This window comes from Zosterops lateralis (genome assembly GCF_965231275.1).
Source record: "Zosterops lateralis genome assembly, chromosome: 16".
NCBI lineage: Eukaryota > Metazoa > Chordata > Aves > Passeriformes > Zosteropidae > Zosterops > Zosterops lateralis.
In genome coordinates this window covers 11,727,425-11,750,674 of record NC_139776.1, presented here as the reverse complement: position 1 = coordinate 11,750,674, position 23,250 = coordinate 11,727,425, and the positions used below count along the sequence as shown (strand labels likewise).

General features: G+C 43.1%; 1 protein-coding gene across 1 annotated transcript in view; it reads left to right on the top strand.

Moving 5' to 3' along the window:
- The window catches only part of PTPRT (protein tyrosine phosphatase receptor type T), a gene marked incomplete at its 5' end in the record, with an annotated part of 254,562 nt that overhangs the window by 116,974 nt on the left and 114,338 nt on the right, over window positions 1–23,250 (top strand). The window contains 2 exons of the mRNA XM_083873197.1: window positions 7,967–8,263; window positions 10,477–10,586. Of these exons, the coding sequence (XP_083729323.1) occupies window positions 7,967–8,263; window positions 10,477–10,586 (407 nt within the window). The remainder of the gene's footprint in view (window positions 1–7,966; window positions 8,264–10,476; window positions 10,587–23,250) is intronic.

Below are 23,250 nucleotides of genomic sequence, written 5' to 3'. Positions count from 1 at the left end.
AGAGGGCTCTGGGACATCCCCAGGGAGGAGACCCCACAGCCTCTCTGGGCTCTGCTCAGGGCTGGGCACGGCCCAGGGCACAAGTTGTGTCCCTGTGCAGGGGAATTGCTGGGCCAGGCCCTGCCCGTGGCCCTGGGGCCATTGCTGGGCTGGGGCAGGGACAGACAGGGACACACAGGGACAGACATGGGGACAGACATGGGAACACCCAGGACACACAAGGGACACCCAGGGACACCCAGGGACATTGAGGCTCCTCTCCCTGGGGCTCCTCTCCAGGCTGAGCAGCCCCAACTCCCTCAGCCTTTCCTGGGCACAGAGATGCTCCAGGCCCTTCCACAGCTCCAGGAGCTCCTGGCCCTGCTGGGCTGAGGATCCAGAGCTGGGCACAGCACCCAGAGGTGTCCCTAGGGCTGGGCACAGCACCCAGAGGTGTCCCCAGGGCTGGGCACAGCACCCAGAGGTGTCCCCAGGGCAGACACAGCACCCAGAGGTGTCCCCAGGGCTGACACAGCACCCAGAGGTGTCCCCAGGCTGGACACAGCACCCAGAGGTGTCCCCAGGGCTGGGCACAGCACCCAGAGGTGCCCCCAGGGCTGACACAGCACCCAGAGGTGTCCCCAGGGCAGACACAGCACCCAGAGGTGTCCCCAGGCTGGACACAGCACCCAGAGGTGTCCCCAGGGCAGACACAGCACCCAGAGGTGTCCCCAGGGCTGGATCACATCCCTTGATGTGCTGTCAAGACCTCAAGAGGTTGAGGACAATTTGGCTCTTCCAGTAGTGCTCTCAAAGCCACTGTTTTATCACTTTAGAAGCTCTTTCTGCCAGACCAACGAGTAGAACCATAAATAGTTTTATTTTTTAAAACATCTATTGTTGAGGAACACGATTCTGAAGGAACATTGAGAATTTCTCTTGCAGGTTGCACAGACATTAAAAGAACTCACAGTTACAAATGAGAGAAAACATGTCTTTGAGAAGAATGCTTTTTTCTGCTGCTCAGAATAACTGAACAGCCCCGTGCCTGTGTAGAGGAAGCCTCTCTTTACTCACTATTGTGATTACCTTATTTGTTTTTATAGAGATAATTTATGTTTTGTCAGGATCTAGCTTCTCTGTTACGCTGAGTCTCCTCCACTTAGTCCATTTGAGGATAACAGCAAAGCACACAGAGGAAGAGATAATAAAAATAAATGCATGTAAGTGTTAGTAAAACAAACAGTTAAAATAAATATTTTATTGATGCATAATGAAATAAATTTGTAAAATCAGATTTTTTACTTTTGGTTGGCAAAAACCGAGTGCTTTACCTGCTTTCTAATCTCGCTTTCATTAGCATATTTAGTTATGCTATTGTATTTAATCATCAAAATGCTCAGTAATGTACATTTTGTTCCCAGCCACGGAATGCCACTGCTATGTGTATCCGTGATAGATGTTTTTAATAAAATCAGTAATTACCCTTTATTGTTCTTTTAAATTGTTATTTTTTAAGTGCGTTAGGGCACAACAGGTTTGGGGTATAGAAGAAAGCAAGCTCTCATTTTGCCATTTCATAATGTAATGAAAAAAAATTCCTTTAAATAGATGCTAATAAACCTTTTTTTAAAAAGCAATGCTTAATTATCTTGAAGTTGTTTACAAGTGGAGCTTTGGCAGCTCAGCTGTGGCTGCAGCAGTGCTGGGGCAGCAGTGGGAAGGCTGTGCTGGCACTCAGCTCCTGCTCTCCACAGCTCTGCCCCCCTGTGCCCTTGGCCAGCACCTGCATTTGGGCTGGGACTGTCACAGGCACACTTTGTATCAAATGGAGGAGTCCATGTAGATCTGAGATCCATTTAAGAGGATTGGGGTTGTTTTAAACTTGTTCGTTTTGTTTGGTTCTCTTTAAGAAAGTAGAAATCTGAGATTAGAGGATGTTTTATGGGATTTGTGATGTATGAAGTATTTTTTAATATGTATTTTCAAATCTTGGGTGTCTTTCAGTGCAGAATTCTAAGTCAAATTTGCAACTGAAATAAAACCAGATCAATAAAAATATAAAAGAAGAGGATTTGCAGTTAACTGAATTCAAATTATTGTGTTAGTTGTGGAGAGACTCTGTCCTTGGCTTACCTAACCACATACTCCATTATCTAATTTATTCCTATTTCTTTTCTAGTATTGTGGCAGCATTCCTCCTTCTTTATTGCCCTAAAATAGCCTGGTTTAGTTTATCAGCTGTAATGACACCTATTTCTTTGTGAAGGTTTGGGCAGTACTGATTGAAGGCCTCACAAACAGGTTGTTCTCTGCTGATTTTATTGTGTCAGTCTCACTCTTTTCTTCTCTTTTCTCTGTTGCAAGTCTTTCAAAACACCCCCTTTTGTATAATTGCCTACTTTCAGCTCTGTCTGCACCACTTTTGGACCAGTGATGATATCTGAAGTGGTTTAAAAGAAAGTAAAAATTAGATCCAAATATTTGGGGAGATGTTCTTTCCTCCAGAGAAGGGCAAAGCCAAAACACTTTCACAGCACTGCAAGACTGGTGAACTCTGTTTAATCAGTGTTTTCACCTGTCATGTCTGCAAAGGTATTTGTGCCACATTTTGGCTCAGAGGCATTGAAATGGGATGGGCAGAGCTGTGAGGGCTGTGGGGCTCAGCAGAGGAACTGGCACAGGAGGACACGTTGCACTTCAGGGATGGACAGGGTTGTCCATCACTCAGAGGTGTCTGTGCATGGGATGAGGCTCTGGAAGGTGTTGGTGGGACAATTCTTCTGTCAGGATCTCTGAGGAGATGAGCAGCACACTCTGTGGAGGGGTTGGGTTTACCCTGAACCACCACACACCTGTGAATTTTGCATTGAAGATAAACCTCTGGATTATTTTTGCTCTGTTTGCCTTGCTGCATTTTTTCATAGTAGATGTGTCTCCCTGGGCTTATTTCATCCTGTGGAGATGAAGGGAGGAAGATGAGGAACAGGGAATAAAGGGGAGAGAGAGAAAAGGCTTCAGCTTTTATCTAACACCCTTAATAAAATCATTGTTGGATACATTTCTGTTTGGTCTTCCATCTGTAGACCAAGAACACTGTCTTTGAAAAACACAAAGGAAACCTTCTAACTGCTGGTTGCAGGCCAGGCTGCGTGAGGCTTGCAGCTCCTGCTCCAGAGCAAAGTGTCCCTGCTCATGGCAGGGGGCTTGGAACGAGGTTATCCTCAAGGTCCCTGCCAACCCAAGCCTTGCAGAGATTCTGTGATTATGAGTTTTGGTGCTGTTGCTTGAAAAATGGCCCCTGTTTCAATTTATTGTGGGAGTGAAATATTCTGTGCACTTCTCCACCACTCTGTGAATGCTGCCAAATTTATGTTTTGTAAATAAAAATGAATTTAAATTTCTCCTGGGCTACAGAGATTGGCTGTACCATGCTGGTAGTTTGGAGAACACAGGTTTTGGTGGTGTTACCAGCTACCAGTGCACCCAATTCTCTCCTTATCTCCTCCCAGTCTGCCCAGGGGAAGGGCTGGGGACTTTACTGGGGTGCCCAGATTCTGGATGGCCTCTGCTGGTTCGAGTGACTGACTGATGACCTCAGTGTGGGTGTTCAGAGGGGAAGGCAGAATTCATAGTTACACCTGTTTCCTCTCTCTTTCTGTATCTGAAAGTATCACTTCAGGATTCAAAGCTGCTGCTCACGCCACGCTCCTTTTTCTTCCCTTTGTGCATCCTCAGTGTCTGTAACCTGCTGCTGGGAAACAGAATTTAATCAGTGCACTGCTAATAAACTCTGCCTCCTGCTCTCCATAGGGTCAGGGGACACAGGCACAGGGCCCCAGATGAGGAGGGACATCTCCACTCGCTGTCATGTCTTTACTGACAGCAGCAATTTCTTGCAATTAGGCTCCTGCAGCAGGTACTTAACCCGGGGGCAGCAGCTGATTGTCTGTGTTTAACTTCACTCCTCGACTTGAGCTCTGTGTTCAAGCCCCAGTGTCCCCCCACGACTTCCTTTCCTCTGTTCTTCCCCTGATGGAGGGTTACAGAGCTCTGACAATTGTTATTGATAATATAAACCAACCTTTTCTTTCCTATTCCTCACCTTGAAAGCAGAGAACAAAATGAGCTGTGTGAAACTCAATAAGGAATGAGCAAAACTGGCCTTAAAAGTCAGCTTTTCTGTGAAATTCTGATGGCAGAAAAAGCAGTCTCTGGACATTGTTTTCTCAACAATGTCTTTTTACCTGGACTGAGAACACAGATTCCACTGAAGGATCACTGGAAAGTTTGTGTCATTCAGACTATTCAGAATCATCAAGTCATTTAGATTGGAAAACCCTTTAAGATCAAGTCCAAGTGTTGACCCAGGACTGCCAATCCCCCTATTAAACCATGTCCTCAGCTGCTCTACAGCTACATGTATTTTAAATCCCTCCAGGGGTTGTGACTCCAAAAGCTCCCTGGGCAGCCACTGCCAAAGTTTAACCATCCTTTCTATGAAGAAATTCCTGCTGCTGTCCACCCTGAGCCTCCCCTGGCCCACCCTGAGGCCGTTCCCTCTCCTCCTGTCCCTGTTCCCTGGGAGTAGAGCCCGACCCCCCCGGCTGTCCCCTCCTGTCAGGGACTTGTGCAGAGCCACAAGGTCCCCCCTGAGCTCCTTTTCTCCAGGCTCAGCCCCTTCCCAGCTCCCTCAGCCTCTCATAGGATTTAAGCTCCAGACTTGCACATCGCAAGAATTCCAGGAAGGTTCCTGGCTGCTGAGTGTTTGCTGCAGCCCACCAGAGTAATGAAAGGTAGCAAAGCATCAGTGGGTGATGAGGTATTAAAAAACGCTGTTCAGTCCTTGACTTTGATGTGAACGTTCAAAATGTAATTAATGGTTCAAGCAGGCTGAAATAAAAATACAGCATTTGCACAGTGAAATCCCAGAGACTGCAATTTTCCTTGCGTGGGTTCAGGACTCGTTTCAGTAGATCTGTGGCAGCTGTTTCATTGCTTAAGCTGCTTAAGAATTTCCTTTTTTTTTCCCCCAAGCTCTTAGGACACATAGAAAGTTTTACTTCAAGGTATACGGTTTACACCAATATCTGATCTCTTAAGTATTAAGATTGGACTAGTCTGTTTCTATCTTGCTTTGGTGGATATCTTTGTATAGGTGAAGCTGAGATATGTATTAGCAGCTTTATTCCACTAGCCAAGTGCAAAGTTACTACTTTTCAGATATTTTCTTGCATTATTTTGAAGCTATCATTCCAAGAATAGAGAAATGGAGACACTTGTCCGGTTTCAAATATCAGCACTACCAGAGAATAGTGCATGAATCATAAATTTGCCTTATCTTTTGGAAGAAAACATTATGGAAAAGGTGATGTTAGAAAGGTCCCAGGAATAGGTGCTACAGACCTTTTGAGACTGAGCACTCACAGAGCTAATAGGCAGCAGGAATTATACAGAGAGGACAGTAGGATCACTGCCCTTTAAAAACAACAATACAAAATGTCATCCTGAAAAAGGAGGTTTCAATGGCTTCTGCTGGGGAGGAAATCAGTGTGGCAACAGGAAAACATTTTCAAAATTATATAGTCTCAGTATTCAGGAAAAAAAAAAAAAGGAGATTGAAACCAAGAGACAAAAACTGGAGACAATATAAAGCTTTCCAGGGCCATCTTCTAGTTGTTGGTTTCATTCCAGTTTGATTTCTTCCTTTCAGAACCTAAAATTTAGGTAGTTTTTACTTACTTATTCTCCCTCTGCTTATCTAGGTGGCCACCAGATCTCTATCTCTACACTTGCAGCCAGGGACACCTCAGGACATGGGTGTTTGAGACCTGGTTTGGACTGTCAGCCTGATAACAGATGATTCTTGGGGAAAATGTGGTGTAGTGGGGTCTGCACTATGGGTTTTACCTTCTTGCTCTGTAACCAAACTCATCTGTGGTTCACAAGCTGGTTACTCCATCCAGAGACTGGATGGTCAAACCGTGAGTGGGTGTGCTGGAGCTCACAGCATTTCCAGCAAAGTTTAGAGCAGGTTTAGAAGCTGGTTGTGAGAAGAAAGGACAGGGAAAGGGAAAGGGAAAGGGAAAGGGAAAGGGAAAGGGAAAGGGAAAGGGAAAGGGAAAGGGAAAGGGAAAGGGAATCTTCCCTAACCGAGCTTTGGGCAGACTTGGTGAGGTGATGATCAGGTTGTTCCTTACTCACAGGTCCAGTCAGCATATCTGACATCCATTAATTAAGCACCCTCTCTAATTGCTGATTCACTCCATAACGTGACTCTTTTAAAGCAAATAATTGTAATTTAAAAATAAAATAAAGGCAGTATAACATTAACATGGGTGTGAATTGCCATTTTCAGCGGTCTTACTGCATTTCTGTGAAATGTTTTTGCTTCATCTCAGCCACGTCCTGAGTTGGGCTCTGCAGTTGAGTGCTTGGTGAAATGCAGAGTTCAGCAGGACAAATACCTGCATTTGCTTTGGCTTTTCTTTCCTTTGGATGCATGTTGGAATGAGGCTTGGGATTACCTTTACTGTTCAGGAAGCTGAATATTTTCAGAGAACCATTCTTTTGTTGACCTAATTTATCTGCACAACTCATCTGCTGAAACATAAATTTCAGGGATTTACAGAAAATGAATGCTTAGCACCTCATGCTAAGTATATGTGCATATATTCATGCATAAAAATTTCCTAATTTCTAAATTAATCTTTTTTTGTTGTTCGACACACAGAGTTAAGGGCTCACTTTTAAGAGGTGTTTTCTGGATGCTGAGGGATTGACAGGATTTATAGGAAAACCTAAACCATTTGCCAGCTTTAGACCTCTGGTCTTTTAATATCCATCCCATTTCCAAAGTGTCTGCACATGTGTATATCTATAAAAAGATGCAGAATACTTTCCCATTGCCAGTCCTTAGGGGATTTTTAGCAGTAATACAGAATATGCAGGTTGTTAAAATGTATTTTCTGCTTATGCATGAGTAGATTGAAGTCAGGGGGGCTGCTGCGTGTGCTTTGCTTTCAAGAATTACTAGAAGGGTTTTTTCCCACTTTAATTATCTCTCAGAGAAGTGTGACTGGTATTCAGAAGTCCTTCCAACTTTTTTATTCCCATGAAAACATTTTCTTTTCATAGGTTGAAGTTGTGAGAAACAATGAGAAGTGAGGAGAACCCTGAATTGTGCTATAAATTAATAAACTTTATGTGAAATTATGAATTTTCTGATTACCTTGTTCAGATATATATTGAGTAAAAGAGCAAATACAAGTTGAAGAAATGTCAGATAAACAAACTAACATCTGTAGAATTTTTATGCTCTGACTTACCTCAAACACTGATTTTACTCAGTCATCCTTCATTCTTTATATCTACATGTCTGGTGGCACATGCATTTATATTTTATATAAAGGGCAGAGTGTAGTCAGAGCATTTGAGTTAGGCTGTTAAAAATAAATTAAGGAACAGCAGGTGAAAATGATTCCTCCACATGAATATTCAAAGTGTACCTCAGCCAGATACTCTAAAAAGAATAATAAAGAGCAAAGAAACTTTGATGGGACCAAGGCGTGGAGATGGTCTGAAATTAAAGTTTTATTGGCACAAGGTTGAGATGACTCAGAAAACTTACTGATGAGTGGCAGGATCTGCCTGTACACTCCATTGCCAGAACATCCAGGAGTTTAACAGATGAGGGGACACTGGGATGATCCTTTAGTCTTGATTCTTTCTCTCTGGGGCTTCAGTGTGAGCAGAGTGGGTTTGGAGGTGGCAGGAATTCATGGAGCTGAATTCAAAGCTGAGACTTGAATTCACTCTCTTTCCTGGGCAAGGCACTTGGAAACGCCTTTAATGGCAGAAGTGACTCCACATAATACCTATTTATTTATTTTATAACACATATTTATCTATATGTATTTATTTTAATAACACGTATTTTGCAGCATAACCAATGTCAAACTGTTTTTATTCCCCTCCCGCCCCGCAGACCCTGTGCACGGCCCGCAGCACGTGGAGGTGGTGGACATCCGCGCGCGGCAGCTGACGCTGCAGTGGGAGCCCTTCGGCTACGCCGTCACGCGCTGCCACAGCTACAACCTCACCGTGCACTACCAGTACGTCTTCAACCAGCAGAAATTCGAGGCCGAGGAGCTCATCCAGACCTCCTCCCACTACACCCTGAGGGGGCTCCGGCCCTTCATGACCATCCGCCTGAGGCTGGCCCTCTCCAACCCCGAGGGCAGGATGGAAAGCGAGGAGCTGGTGGTGCAGACGGAGGAGGATGGTGAGTTGTTGATGCTGTTGAACACTACAATGACACAGACTCTGACTTCAGAAGGCTGAAAATGATTCTTTTATTTTTGGGATATGTCTCCCTTTTATACTATTCTACACAGATCAATTTGATTGGTGAAACAAAGACAAACCTCTTCACTCACATTGGTCAGACCAGAGGGACATCAAGAAGTCCCTCCTAGAGAAAGAATATAAACAAAGTTACAGTTACAAAAACCCTTGTTTACAGAAAATTCCCTGAGAAAAGAATTTCAGAGAACCAAAACATCTCAGGCACGAAACCAGGGCTACAAGTTGTGCTGTGTTGGGAAAGATGAAAGTTTTCAGGAAAGTTTTACAGATACAAATGCTTAGCAGAAGGCTCTCTGAATGTAAAACCTGAAAGTGGAATAGAGACAGGACCAAGTTTTTATATATAAGAATAAAGGATGTCTAAAGCTAGAAATGCTGAGCCAGTTGTTAATGGACAACTAAGAAGGCAAAGGTTATGTCGAGTTGGGAAGAGGTTTTATGGCCGGTGCAATGGATATGTTGACCATAAACAAAGATGTTTTGAGCAAGCAAGAAAAGCAAAAGATACCATAGGCAAACAAAAGACATGTTTTTACCAAGTAGAAAAAAGGTCTAAGAATTTACCACTGCAAGAAAACTGATAAACAACTTTAAACTTAAACTGTAACATAATATGGAAATGACAGTAGTTATGATGGGCTATAGGTAAATGTAAAGGTATTGTGTATGATGCTGATTGGTTTTATGTATTAAGATGCTCAGTAAAGAAAACTATATAACACACTGTAACCAGAGCTAAAGTGGCTTCAGATTTGGCCTGTGAGCTGATGCTGACAGCTTTAGGCTTGGCTCTGTTAGCCACAGCCCAGGACTGCTGTGACTTCAATCTGTGGAATAAACAGCACCTTTAAAGAGCCACCTACAGTCCCATATCTCTTGTTCAGGCTCTTGCAGTGGTGGGGTCAGTTGGTTGGTTTTGAGTGAAGACTCACCTTCAAGTGGTAAATAACAGCACAACCCTCCGTCCCACAAGGCTGGTGCAGCTTCTCTGGACAGTGTGTTTGTTTTGAGTGTAAAACTTGTAAGTTTAAATGATTTCCATTTCACAGCCATGTTCTTGAAAGGGCAAAGGTCCCTGGAGTGCTTGGGCATGACTGACACCAGTCTGAGCAGCAGTTGTAGATTTAATTTGTCCTGTTCTGAGCCACCCAGCAGCTTCCTTTATCATATGGGCAAATGCAATCCTGGTACTTATTGATTTTTCTTGTGCCTCCACACAAAAGAAGGCATCCCCAAAAAAAGGTGTAGTTCCCTCCTTTCCAGAGTGTAGCTTTTCTTAAAGCTTCTTGATCTTCTGGAACTTCACATTTTATAGAGATCTCAGAAGCAAAATTAATTGTGGGTATAAAAGAATGGTTGTGGATATAAAAGAACAGTTTTCTAGAGGAACTGATGGAAAGCTTCAAAGCCTTGTTATCCCACCTGAGCTATTTCAGACCAAGGACTAAATTCCTCTGCCTGGGCTCCTCTCCTAAGTTTCTCTCAGCTGAAAGTGGCTCCTCCAGCCCCATACATCACATGGGGAGACACAAAAGGATGGCAGATCTTTCAGAAAAACGAGCAGGGTTTTTATCTGACAGGCTTGGGAGTGCATTTAGTTGGTTATCTCCCACAGCATTAACATTTTGCCGGAGTAGGTGGATTTTTGAGGTGGCCTTGTAGCTGTAATGAAATATAAATCTCACATTGTTACTTTACTAAGCCAATCAATCTTTCCTACTGATAAAGGTGTGCATCTCCATGCCAAGGTGCAGCCTGGCTGTTCAGGTGGAGAATTCTGCTCTTGTATGGGTGGAGAAGGACAAATTAAATTCCTTGCTGCTGCTCTGCTGTACTGGAATAAAATCATACTGAAATTAATGTCATATTTTCATGGGTTCTGATTTTATTTATCACTTAGTGGTTACATTTAGAGTATTGTTATTTGAACCAAAAGTTGAAAAATAAGCCTTTCACATTGATAGTAGCTTGGTAATGGTAGTGCCTTGAGGGATTTTAATTTTTAATTTTATTTATTTATTTTTAACGTTCAGCTTTCTGTCTGGTGGCCTTTTGGTGTCTCGTGTGTGTGCAGCTGGAGCTGGTGGAGTTTTTAACACAGTTTGTTGGGGTTTTTTTTTCCTCCTGCAGTTCCTGGACCCGTTCCCTTGGAATCTATCCAAGGAGGACCTTTTGAAGAGAAGATCTACGTTCAGTGGAAGCCTCCAAATGAGACAAATGGCATCATTACACTCTATGAGGTGAGAAGAACAGATTGTTTTCAAGGAATACGTGCCACAGGGCCCTTTTCATGTGTGTTTAAGCCAATCCTGAGCTCTGAGAGATCTCAGCAGGTGCTAAAAGAAGCCTGATTAAAATAGATAAGAATCTTCAAGATAGTCTGTTGCTACCACTGAAAAAATTTCCCAGTTCAAAAAAGAAAGATTTCTTTCCAATATTTGTGGCAAATTGAGAGACCACACATTTCCCCATGTCTCAGGTGTCCTGTTTCCTTCTGCAGTAGCTCCAAGGTCTGTTTTTTTTCTTTTTTTTCTTCTTGAGGTAAAACACTGCTGAGTTTTATACCAACACACTGTAACTGATTCCTCTTTGCCTCCCACCACTCACAGCACTTCCTGGCAGTATCAGCAGAATGGATTATCTCTTTTTGAACATTTCAATGAAAATATTTGTCTATCCCAACAATTTCTCTGATGATGAACAAAGTGTAGACAGAGTAGGGTATGGGGTGATCACTGACCTTCCTGTGCTGGATGAGAAATAAACAATTAAATGTGATTCTGGAGTGTATCAGAGGTGGTGTTTCCTGTGAAGGTAAGGAGATGTTACTGCTGTCGTGCTCCTGATGAAACTCTTCATAATGTCATGTACACCCAAATACGTGGAACAGCAATGTAAGAGGAGGACTCTTGAAGGGATCATATGAAATGAAATACAGTCCTACAAGAGAAGGTGAAGGCATTTGGATTAAATAGCAGAAATACTGGTGCACCAGTAGTGGCTGAGTGTGTCAGTTTATGGGTTCAGTATTTACCTCTGTAAGATTAGAGAAAGTAAAAATAATTTTGTTTTTATGGTGACATAAAACCCCTCACTGTGGCTTGTGCAGCATTTTCTGACACAGAGGGGCAAGAACCAATATTTCACTGTGTTTCGTGCTTTTTGTACAAACTCAATTTAGGAAAGCCACAGGTGCAAGAAGCAGCTCTGCCACTGCCAATGAGGTTCTCCCCTTTCCTCTTCCCACCCAGCCCCTCCATTTGGGACAGGATGTCCTGTGATTTGGCACTCCCAGTTGTCATTACTAGCACTGGCTCTCTCTGTCACAGTCAAATGGGAAGCAGGTTTAACATCACTGAGATCTTACACTCCAGCATGAGCAACGGGTGAAACTTTCTCCTGTAACTTCACTTTGAGGTCATCATGTGGCTCACAAAGGCCAGGCTGAGTCTGATACAGCAACGCTAAAGAGATGAAGAGAATTTCCTCTTGCTAATTTAGTGTCATTTCAGCCAGGCTGAAATCCTTGACTAAGCCTGGAGTCATTGTTGGTCACTGTTGAGACACTTGAGGAAATGCGTGCGGGGTGCAAATCATCTGTCAGTGCTAAAATAGAACCAACCCTCATCATTTCATGGTCTTTGAGGGTGTCCGTGTAAGGAATTAGGCAATAAACCTGGGTGTGTTTTAAAGGAATTAATCTGGATAGAATCAGTGACAAGTTCATTTTTTTCTGGCAACACAGGTGACCTATAACAGAACATATTTAAAATAACCCAAGTCAAATGATGCAAATGATGCAAAAATAACTCCTTTTAATTTTTAAAGAAGCAGTTTCTTACTAAAATATTGCCTTGGGCTCAGCTTGTTGAAAGGACTTCAGCAATCTGAGCAGCTTTTCTGGCTGAGCAGCTGCATGAGACACTTTAATGCCTGCAGGGTTGTGATGCATCATGACAGTGCCTTTGCCCCTGAAGTCATTTCATTGCTCCAGTCTCAGCGGAGTCACAAACAAATTTTTCTTTTCTGATAATGACTCTCTGCATATTTGGCAGCTGGAGACAAAGAGAAGTCAAGGTGAATTCAAACTCTTCCTCCTTTTCCTACTCCCCCTCATCTCCTAAAGGATGAACATCCGACTGCTGGAAACACCCTGAGAACCAAAGTGCCTGGAGGTTGTCACAATGAAATGTTGTCCTTTCCTGGCCCTTCTTCCATATAACAATTCCTACAGAACCTTTGCACTGTCCATGGAAGCCTGAGACAAGTCCATGGGCTGGAGATAAAAATACAGGAGAGCACAACAGGGACAAATGGCCAGGGCACTGTCAGGGTGGTTTGCTCCTTTTGGAACATGGGGATGGATCCCTGCAGATGGAACCCACACAATTCCTGTACACTGTTACTGGTGTCACTGGGAATTCTGCTCTGTCCTGGGAGAGTCAATGATCTTCCAGTGAATTTGCAGCTCTCTGGAAGCTCTGCAATTGTGTTGCTGAAATTGAGGAGAAAGAAACACAAAGGCCTCTGAGCATTTATTAAAGAAAAATTCCCTGCAAAGTATTTATTAAGTGTTATCACTTTATTAACTTGAGTTAGTGGTGTCAGGTCCTGCATTACACCTGGAGGTAGCTGGCTAAATTCACACATAGGAATTGTGCCACTGGGAGTCTCAAACCCCTGTGGGCACAAACCCTTCTAATAAAAACAAATAAAGCCCCACCTTCTCCTCCTAAGTTACAGCTCCCTCCTCACCATCACCATCACAATCTCATTCATTGTATCTGGATATTGTATTTTCCCTCTAATTCTGTTTTTAAAAAAAATGTTATAAGCTTCTAAATGCTTCAAAATAATCATGCTGTCTATTCTATTTACATCCCACTTGCTTCCCTTTGGGACTGATTTTCTTCTCAGGCCCCTAATCATTCTTGCAGCTCCCTGCCAGATGTCCCTATAACCCAAATTGCCATTGCAGTTTTCATATCCACTGCTTGGGTGCCAACTGGGCTGGGATTCAGCAGCACAACCTTCAGCAAGTCTTTTGGCAGCCAGAAGCACTAATTTCATAATGACTGAATGCTTCTAAAGAGCCTAAAGAGAATGGAAGGACCTTCATGAACCTTTTTGACTCCTGCAAGTCTCTTCTGATGAGTATTTTCCCTTCAAAATGCTATTGTTGCCTTTTAACAAAGCAAGAGCATTGCATTTAAAAGCATTTTAAGCCCCTCTGCGTTCAGTTGCAGAATTAATTGTTTCACTGGGTACAGAAACAGCTGGATTTTTAAACAGAGGGACCTTTTAGATCCCTTGTAATTGCAGTTCTGGATCCTTCTCTAATTGCAGTCTCTTTCTGGGAGCAGAAACCTCTTGTTCAAGGCAACTTGGAAAGCTCTGGGAATTACAAATCGGTTAATCAGTGCTGGAAGGATTAGGATGTGAGCTGGGTGGAAAGGGAGGATGGAACAGATCACTCTGGGATGCAGGAGTGTGGTGAGACAGGAGGTGTCAGTCTGTCTGTCCATCAGGACAGCCAGGGAGATGCACAGGCTGCTGTAGGAAGTGACGGAGGGGAAGCTTAAAGCCTCTAGGAGGTCCCCAGGTGGCTTCAGGGTGTGCAGGTACCTGCAGGGGACAGGCAGAGCAGTGTGGCTCAGAAAGCTCTCACAGTCTGGCTCTCACAGCAGAGCTGGGCTTTGCTGGGTCCTCGGTTGGGGTGAAATGCTCCACGCAGGTGGTTCTGCAAGTGACACTCATGGAAGAGACACCATTACTCTGTAATTGTACTTATTGTCTCTGGGAGCAGCCTGTGAGTGGCACAGTTCAATAATATCTCAGTGATCCTGCCCCACAATCAGTCTCCTGGCAGACTGAAAGCACCATGACTTATTGATATTTTTATTTTACTTTTTTTTTAACCAGTCCTGAAAAACTGCTCTGCTTTAAAATCGCTGATAATCAAATGCTGCTCATTGTCCTCACACCATGTGGGAGTTCAGCTTCAAAGCCTTTGTGTACAAAGACATGCAACAAAGATTTATTCCTTTTAATTTATTTTTTTTCCTAAGTGTATGTAAAGTCAAACTACCATCAAACAGTCTTGCACTGTCATTGGGCTGCAAGGGCAAACAATCTAATTTAAGGTCATGGACCAGCTTTGGCACTAAAATTATTCTGCTTTTAGATGACATGAGGTTGTCTTAGATGTGTGTTTTGTGCAAACTTGCATCTAGAAATTTAAGTAAACAAAAAGGAAAAATTAAACAGGAAGAAAGAAAGAGAAACCCACCTATCTTTGCTGTCTGAAATACCTGTCCCATCCCTTTGGGGAAGACATGGTTAGGGGTATTGCACTCCTAACAGCATTTAAAGGGTGGATCCCAAATATTCAGCTCCTTGGCTGGAAAAATGGCTCCCAGACTGCTGAAGTCCTTTCAGTGAGCCGTGCCTAAGGGCTGTGTTGAAACAGCAAACTGTCTTTTTAAACACTGTAAGGTGCAGTCCTGTAATCACTTATGTCCTCATCTTTAGGATTGTTAAATCCCTGGTGGTTTGAGGGAAAAATAAGGATGCATTTGCAGCTTCTAACTAGCTGGTTTTGTCAGTCACTGTTTCTGAAACGCTGTAAATCTCTATTTTGATGCCAGGAATAATAATACAAGGGACTTTCATATACAATTTCAGCTCTTTAATGGGATGCTTGGAGCCTAGTACATCTAATCCCAGTGGATTTGAGTTTAAATTGCACTTCAGAGGCTACAGATCCTCTTAGTTACCATGTAGAATTGCAGTCTGCCCTTCTTCATCTCTCCAGTTGCCAATATGCCATTCCTTCTCCCTCACCTCACTCCCTCTTGCTCTGCAGGAGAGGTTGTTACTGCAAACTGCCTCTTAGAGTGTCTTGCATAAGGTTAATATTTGTGGGATGCATTGCCTGTATTTATATAAAGGGTGGAAACGAATTTCTTCCACCCTTGACCCCTGAAAGTGCATGCTTATTATAACAAAAAGCAGGATTATCTGGTGTGATAGCTATGCAGGGATATGTATCCATTTCTATTCATAGCCCTTTTCTAAGCTATTCAGGAAAACTGATTTTTTTTTTAAAGATAAAATCTTTCCTGCTAAAAGGTGTTGCAAAAAAAAGGTTTCCCCGGAAAAAGCTGCAAGGGTTGGGAACTCAGCTTGGCTTAGTCATCTGTTTGTTTATTTAAAGGGTTTGGGGGAATTTTTGGTTGTGAAGGGTGAAAAATGGCTCCCACAAGAAGGAAAGCAACAACCACAAAATCTTGCAACCGATTTATATAAAGCTCTACGTTCAGAATAGTGGAAAGATGACAATTCTCGGATATTGCCTTCAGTGAGAAGTGGCTTTGAATGTTCCCATGAAAATCAGTCACTTTGCAGCCTCTCCTTGCATTCCGTGGATGCAGGAGACTCCTGGGATGGAGGTTTCCCACTTCAACTCCCTGCCTTGGGCCCTGCCACACACAGCTGGGGCTGCATTCTGCTGAACACCAGCAGAACAGCCTGGAGACTCTGCCAAGGCTCCAAAACACAGGCAGTGATCAATTAAAGATGGGTATTGGGTCCTGGATTTATCACTCATCCTTACGGACATTGTTGGGAATTATTCCCTGTTCATCTGCAGCACTAATGCTGGTTCCCTCTGACTCTGGATTTATAACATGGAGTCCATTGTTTGTCCAGAATCCATGAAAGTCAATTACATCAAGAATAAGGGGTTTACTGCACTTGTGCTGTATTAAATTAGACTTCTTTAATAACCTAAACTGGCAGTGGAAGTGTGTGGCCATAGATCATCTCTCCAGGTTTGAAGCTCTGTCAGGGGCTGTGTCATCCTCTCAGTGATGTGTAAGGAAATCTCTTCCAATGGTAAAAAACGAGGTTCACTTTCTTAGAAAAATTTATTTGAAAATAAAAAATAGACAATTAGGAGACAGAAAAGCAACAGTTTCCACCTGGGGTACTTCACCAGAAAGCACACTTAAAAGCCTTGCTTTTAAGAATTAACCTTTTACACATGAATTTTTCAAACATTCCTTTGAGTCCAGATGTTCCCTTGATTTTTGATCCCCCGTCCCTTGAAACTTGCCCCATTGTACCAAATTAACATTTTATTAGATAAAGTTCTTGTTGGGCCTGGTAGTCTTTCTGATACCAGGATATCAATGAATTCCCCCTGTCTGGATCTAATCAATTCAGGAATGTGGGAGGATTCTCTCTCTGTACCTCTTGGTGAGGGTTTGATTCAGTTTGGTCAACCAGTTTGACTGGTTTTAAATGTCACAAAAACGTTTTACATTACAACTCAAAAGGAAAATATACATTCATTACATTTTTAAGACTGTTAGTAATCAAAGAAAATACAGTAAAACTTTCTGCATTATACATATAGCATTCATTTTAATATTTGAGAAAAGCCAGCTTTATAATATGCATTTATAACATCATCCACCCAGCTCACTGAGATCTGGAGTTTATGGCTCTTAGCACAGAACAGCCCTGGAAGAGGGTTGGGCTGGGTGAAGAGAAATTGTTTATTTGATGCCTGCTGGCTGTAGTATTTACTGAGCACTTGGTGAACAGGTTGTTCTGGGCTCCACTTAATAAAGATTCAGGCCAGAATGTGGGAAATGAACGGTGCTGATTGCACTGATTTATTATCATTTCTTGGCAACTGGGAAGGATGATAAATCTGAGCATTGCTCGCTCTCTGAGTAGCTTGGGATGCTGTGTTAGTCACAGATCCTGTGGCTCTGCTCTGGAACAAGGCAGGGCTCAGTCAGACAGCTCTCCAGTGAAACTTGAGCATCACAAGGTCACAGGAAATCTTTGCCCCCCACCCCACAACCAGTGGCATCCCACAGGGAATTCCTCCCTTGCCACCCTCCATGCTGTTCATTCAATTTCAATAAATTTATAGGGTTTATAAGCTCCCCTGTCAGCACAGAATATGAGAATGTGCTTGATGACCCTCCTGCCACACCCAGGGCGTTCTGTTAAGGTGACTTCTGTGATCCTGCAAGGAAAGCACAATTTGCCTGTGTGCAGTAACACAGAGGGCAACAAAGGCAGCTGCTGTTCTGGTGGCACAGGATGGTTTTCCCTCCCCATCACCTTTGGGAACATCAGATGCCGTGGCAGGGCTGGAGTTAGTTGGGCTGCGTTGGTTTAAGGTGCTGTGGGGAGCTCACAGGAGTTAGGCTGGGCTTTGTCCCGGGGTGATGGCTCTGCTGGGCTGCTCCTGCCTCTCCAGCTGAGGAGAGCAGCAGCAGGGAGGATGCTCCAGATGCAGGCTGGGGGCTTACTCAGGGATTACTCCCTGTTGGAAAGAGCCTGCTGTATTGATGCCTTAAGATTTTAGCATCTATCTATCTATCTATCTATCTATCTATCTATCTATCTATCTACCTACCTACCGACCTACCTACCTACCTACCTATAATTTTTTATACATTTTTAGCTTTTCTGTTTATATTTTATATAAATATAATACAAATATATTTTATATATTTGTAACCCTGCAATTCTTTATTATAACTCTAAACTCCATACACAGTGTAAACTACTGCTTTCCCATTTTGGTCAGACACAACAATTCCTCTCCAGGCCTGGGGATCAAGGACACCTCACTGCCTCAGGCCTGAGAGATGGAAACAAAAGTGAGTTTGGGAAAGCAAACTTGGGGTAAATTATTCATTACCTGAAGCTGTAATTGGAAGATTAACCCTCAATATGCAAATGGACCAAACTGATAAAAGTGTGCAAACCTGTGACCCGGGGTCCATTCTGGGTACAGACCCTGGGGGGCTTTGTCTGCCCTGGGTGTACCTGAAGGCCCTTCAATAAATAAAACTGATTTTTATTCCCTTAATTCTGTTTGGCCTCTGATTTTAGGTAGCCCCAAAAGAGGGCTCAGTTTTTTATTGCTCCTGTTCCTTTCCACCCTGTCCCAGTTACTTTAACACAGCCTTAAACTTAGGGAATGTTTAAATGGTTTCCTAATTAGGGATGCTTTTCTGAATAAGCACCTCAAGGAGCTTTTGAACAAACTTCTTCAAATTATATAGGATTCTTAATTGTGTGTTACTCACTTGCAAGATGTGCTTAACTTGGGAGCATTTGTTAATAATGCTTTTTAAAATCTTATGGTTTCTACTAGCATCTTAGGGAGAAAATGAGAGGGTTTTTTCTGAGAAACTCAGATGTCAGGGTTTTTCAAATGTATGACAACCTCCAGGTAAGTAGCATACTTGTGTTATAAATAGAATGAATCAACTGTGTTAAAAAAATTGCTTGATCAAGCTTTTCAGAAATAAAAGCATAATGTGGTCCCTTGAGCACAACAATTTCTTTGATTACCTTTTTATTGTTCTTTTGAAGCCAATAGACATGCAGTGATATAAATCCCATGCAAATGAGAAGATATTTGGTTACAGCAACACTTTTTTTGTAAGGAGCCAAATTATTTTAGTGTGCACACTGCACTTTTTCTAAGCCAAAATAAATGATAAGAACTGAAAAAAACCCTCCAACTTATTCTTTCTTGTAATGAAGTTCAATTTTAAAACATCCTTTTGTAAATACATCAGCATCTTCTTTCTGCCTTCCAACGCTTTTTTTTTTTCCCAGAAAAAAATACAATTACAGTCTATTCTTCTTTCTTCTCTACATTGCTCATCCAGGAGAGCAGCTGATCCTTAATCCCATTTCCTCCATCTTATCTTTTCACATGGCAGGGTACCTGTGCAGTTAGAGCACTACAAAGCTCTTTAACAACTCCATTTTCACATCTTGCAGTATTTTGTTTACTAAGATGTAGCAGTTAGCTAAGTTGAGAGCAAACTGCAGATGAATGTTTGCACTTCCTTCCTAGATTGTTGGGTTGTTGGTTTTTTTTTTCTCTGTTTCATCTTCAGTATTGTTTAATTTAGAAAATGCATACGACTGAATAATTCAGGTGTGCTCGTGGCTTCATCCTGTTAATGGGTGCCACTGAGGAACTTTGTCGAGGGGGAGAAGCAGTCAAGGTGATCTTTGCATCACCTTCAGCAGTGTGTATGTGTGGGTGCATGGCTCCTTTTGGGAAATTCACCTTGCTGCTGTCCTTTGTGTTTGTGCCTTAAAGCCAGTCTTTATGATCCTGCCATCCAGTGGACAGGATGGGTTTGGGTTTAGTTTTCTGTGCCCTGCTCATTTACCAATTCCTGTCACTTTGAGTCGCCTGCCTCCTTTCTCCTTCCCCTTTTTCCCTTCCCTGTTGGTTCCTGCTTTTCCCTGATCCTGCTCTCCCTGCTGTCCAGGTGGAATTGCTGGCAGCAGAAATGGCTTTCAGGAGAATGAAGGCTTTAGCACAGGGAGAACAACTTTTTCTTTTGTTCTCAATTCACCTGCTTTGGTGTGAATTTGGGAAAAGTGACTTAGGGTGAGCGTGGATGGGGCTTGGAGCAACCTGGCCTAGTGGAAGGTGGTAGGGGGTTGAACTGGGATGATCTTTAAGGTCTCCTTCAACCCAAACCATTCTGTGACCATTCTGTGAGGCAGACACTTGACTTGGAGAATAAGTGCAAATGCACAGCTTAAGATTCAAGTGACTGAAACTACGTCATCTCACAATTGTCAGCTATAATAAGAGCTAAGACTGATGTTTGATCTATAAATGTGTCTGAACCATTTTGTACACACGTGGGCCTTGCTGCTGCTGTGTGTGATGCTGCTCACACCCCACTCTGTGCTCTGAGGGGCTGTTCCTTGCCCACAGCTTTCCCTACACCCAGTGTATCATGGCAAACCACAGTGAGGGGTTTTAGGCAGAGCTTTCAGCATCAAGGAATTACTGAGGAACAAGCATGGAGATTGAATAACTGCCTCAGTGCTGCAGTCCTATCAAAGCAATTTCTATAGTTGTCATTTTCTGCTATAAAGCTGAACAATGAGGCTCTCCAATAAAATCATGTGAAATAACAGCTCATTAAAAGCTCTTCTTAATATATAGCATGCTAATTAATGTCAGTGGGGTGCAAGCTTGAATGGCAGAATAGACTATAATGTTTAGAAAGTAGGTAAAATAAAAGACGATATTTTATCGTTAATGACCTTTTAGTAAACCTAATGAAATCCTTAACGGCCTGAATACATTACTGAGGCACTCCCAATTGCTTTGCTACCTAGTCCTTTCTTCCTCCTTTTCCCACAGACATTGAATTTGGCTTTGTTTGTAAAAGACAAAAGGCCATAACCTCCCAAGGAAATGTGGACAGGAGGAGTCTGTGCAGAAGGAGAGCAGAGGACACTCCTCAGCCCTGCTGTCCCTGGTCCTGGCCAGGACTGAGTGCAGGACCATGTTCTGTCCTGCCCTGGCTGTGCTGCCTGTGTTTGTATTCAGGTTTAATTGCCCCCATGTTTACGTGGCTCTCAGTAAATAGGCCAGGGAGCAAACGGGACTCTTTTATTCCCCGGGTCTCCCTGGGTTAACTTCCATATTCATTCCTAATGAATAGCTGCGCTCTGGCTTTTTATGCTCCTACCAGCCATGCTGTGCTTGTGCTGTGACTCAATTAAAGGACTTTATTCTGCAGGGCTGTTAGTCTTTCACGTGTTGCCAGCCTTAAATATTTGGCTTGCAAATGCTGATTAACTCTGCCTTAACCTTATCCCAAAAGAAGTAGCACAAGAATGGAGAAATGAAGGCCTTTGCTTCCTCCCGTTTCCTGGATGAAATGTAGTGGGCTGGGGAAGGATGTAAGTGCAATAATTGCCTGGCTTAAAGTGAGTTTTAAGATGGAAAATGTCCCCATTCATCTGATCATAAAATACATTCTTCAGTTCTTTACTTTTCCAGCACTGGAGAAGGATCAGGATCGTTCACTAACCTGTTCACCAACCCTTCCCTGTCACTGGAAGATAACTTCCTTCAAATTCCTCCCTTTGTGCCCTACTTGGTGCAATTAACTTTAGTCTCCCAGCCCAAAATGTCTGAAACTCCCTGATAAGATTGAACCTAAGTCCATCCCAGCTGCAATCTGAAGTCACCTACAGTAATAATTGTTCCTGACCAGCACAGGTGGCTGGGGAGTCTCAGAGGAGAGGAGCCCCTGGCTTGCTGTGTAATCGTGTTTCAATCAGCTTCATGGAGCCATGAAATGGATTGTCCCCCTGACGTTCCTACACTCCAGAGCACACACTCTGCTGGGCCAGTTAATTCCTTGTTTGGCTCCAAGCACAAAAAGAGCTTCTGGCTTCCCCTCCCAGCCCTGCAAACCACGGAGGGAGGGAGCACAAATCACCTTGAAATCAGGATTTGAGAGTGTAGCAGCATCAGCCAACCCTGTTTTGTTCTCCCAGTCATCCAGTGAGAAGTGTGGTGCTTTAGGAGAAAGATGCCCAGGCTGTTGGCTGTGTACAGAGGGGACTTGGATGGATGGCAAAACCAGCAGTGGTGAGAACCAGGTGGTGACCAAAGAGCTGCAGGAGCTGCAGTCTGACAGGAAGGAGAACCCAGCCTGTAAATGTGGTGTCCTCTTGGATGGAGCTCCTCTCCCCTCTCTTCTGAAGCTGGAAAAAAGAAGATGCTGTGAAGACAGTCCTGAAGCAATGAAGGATATTCTTTTTCAGACACCTGCAAGAAGGTCTGGTCCTGTCTTGACAGAATTTAATTCCTATTTCAACCTCGCTCATTTCAGGAATATTTTGGTCTTTCAACATTAGTGAAATTTTATTCAAAACAAATCCAAAATCAGCTCACCAGTGAAAATTCTAGGAACCCTTTCTTACACCTGAGTCTTGTCCCTGGAAGATTTAACATGTCTGACAGTTTTGTGTTTTGCATTGAAACGTTCCCAGTTCAGAGTCATTTTGAATTTCTGGTCTGAAACCCTTCTGATGATGGAAATGATTCATCAAGCCCTGGACTTTCATGGGCCAATGCTAAAGTCCACAGGAAGGAATCAAGAAAACAAGGCTGTTATCCTTAAAATGCTTTCACGAGGTCCATATCTTAGAGAGAGGACACAAGCCAAAAAATATCTAATAATAAAACAAAACAACTTCCCCCTGCTGAAACAGCAAAAGGTGTTTCTGTCCAGATTTATGTTGTCTTTTAGAATGAGTGACTTTCCCTGAGGCTCACACCTTGGTGCTCTTCAAAGGTCAAGTGGGGTTTTTTTGTGGTTCCCCAAACTGCAGGACAAGCTCAAGGTTTTCCTCCTCGAGGAGCCCCTGCCCAGGCCAGTCCCGTGTGAGGGTGATGCTCCAGCCCTTCCCATGGCTGCAGTCCTGGCAGCAGAGCAATGGGAAGTGCTGGGCTTTATTTGTTTGCTTTTGCAAGATCTTGTGCCTGCCCAATCATTATTAGTTTGTCCACTGGAGAAGAGAAATCCAAACACAAGTCATGCATGGAGAACTCCTGCATGTTACTGTCTAGAATATTTTTCCTTTTACTGCTTGATAAGTTTCTTTTTCCACTGAGCCAAAAGGTTTTTCTGAGCTATTTAACTTTGTCTCTGTGACTGTGTTGAACTTGCACTAAATTTAAAGAGGAAAAAATGCATATGCAGCATTATTAACTTGCCATTTTCTTATTTAGGCCACAGACAAATTAGAAATTATTCAGGTTATCCAGACAAAAGCTACATCCTCACCAATCCAACATCCTTATTACGGGTGAACTTTGTGAACTCATCCATGTTGCTGCTGAGCAATCACGGCTGCTTGGTGGGTGCAACTCAGTCCTTTCCCTCACACTCTAATCTTTCCCTCTCATTATATTTTATAAAATCTGTCATGTAATGCCCCTCATTCCAGAAGCATTCTTTCTTCTTTCCCAACCTCTTTCTACAGCACAGAACAGGTTTCCAGCTAGATAAACCCATGGCTTCAGCT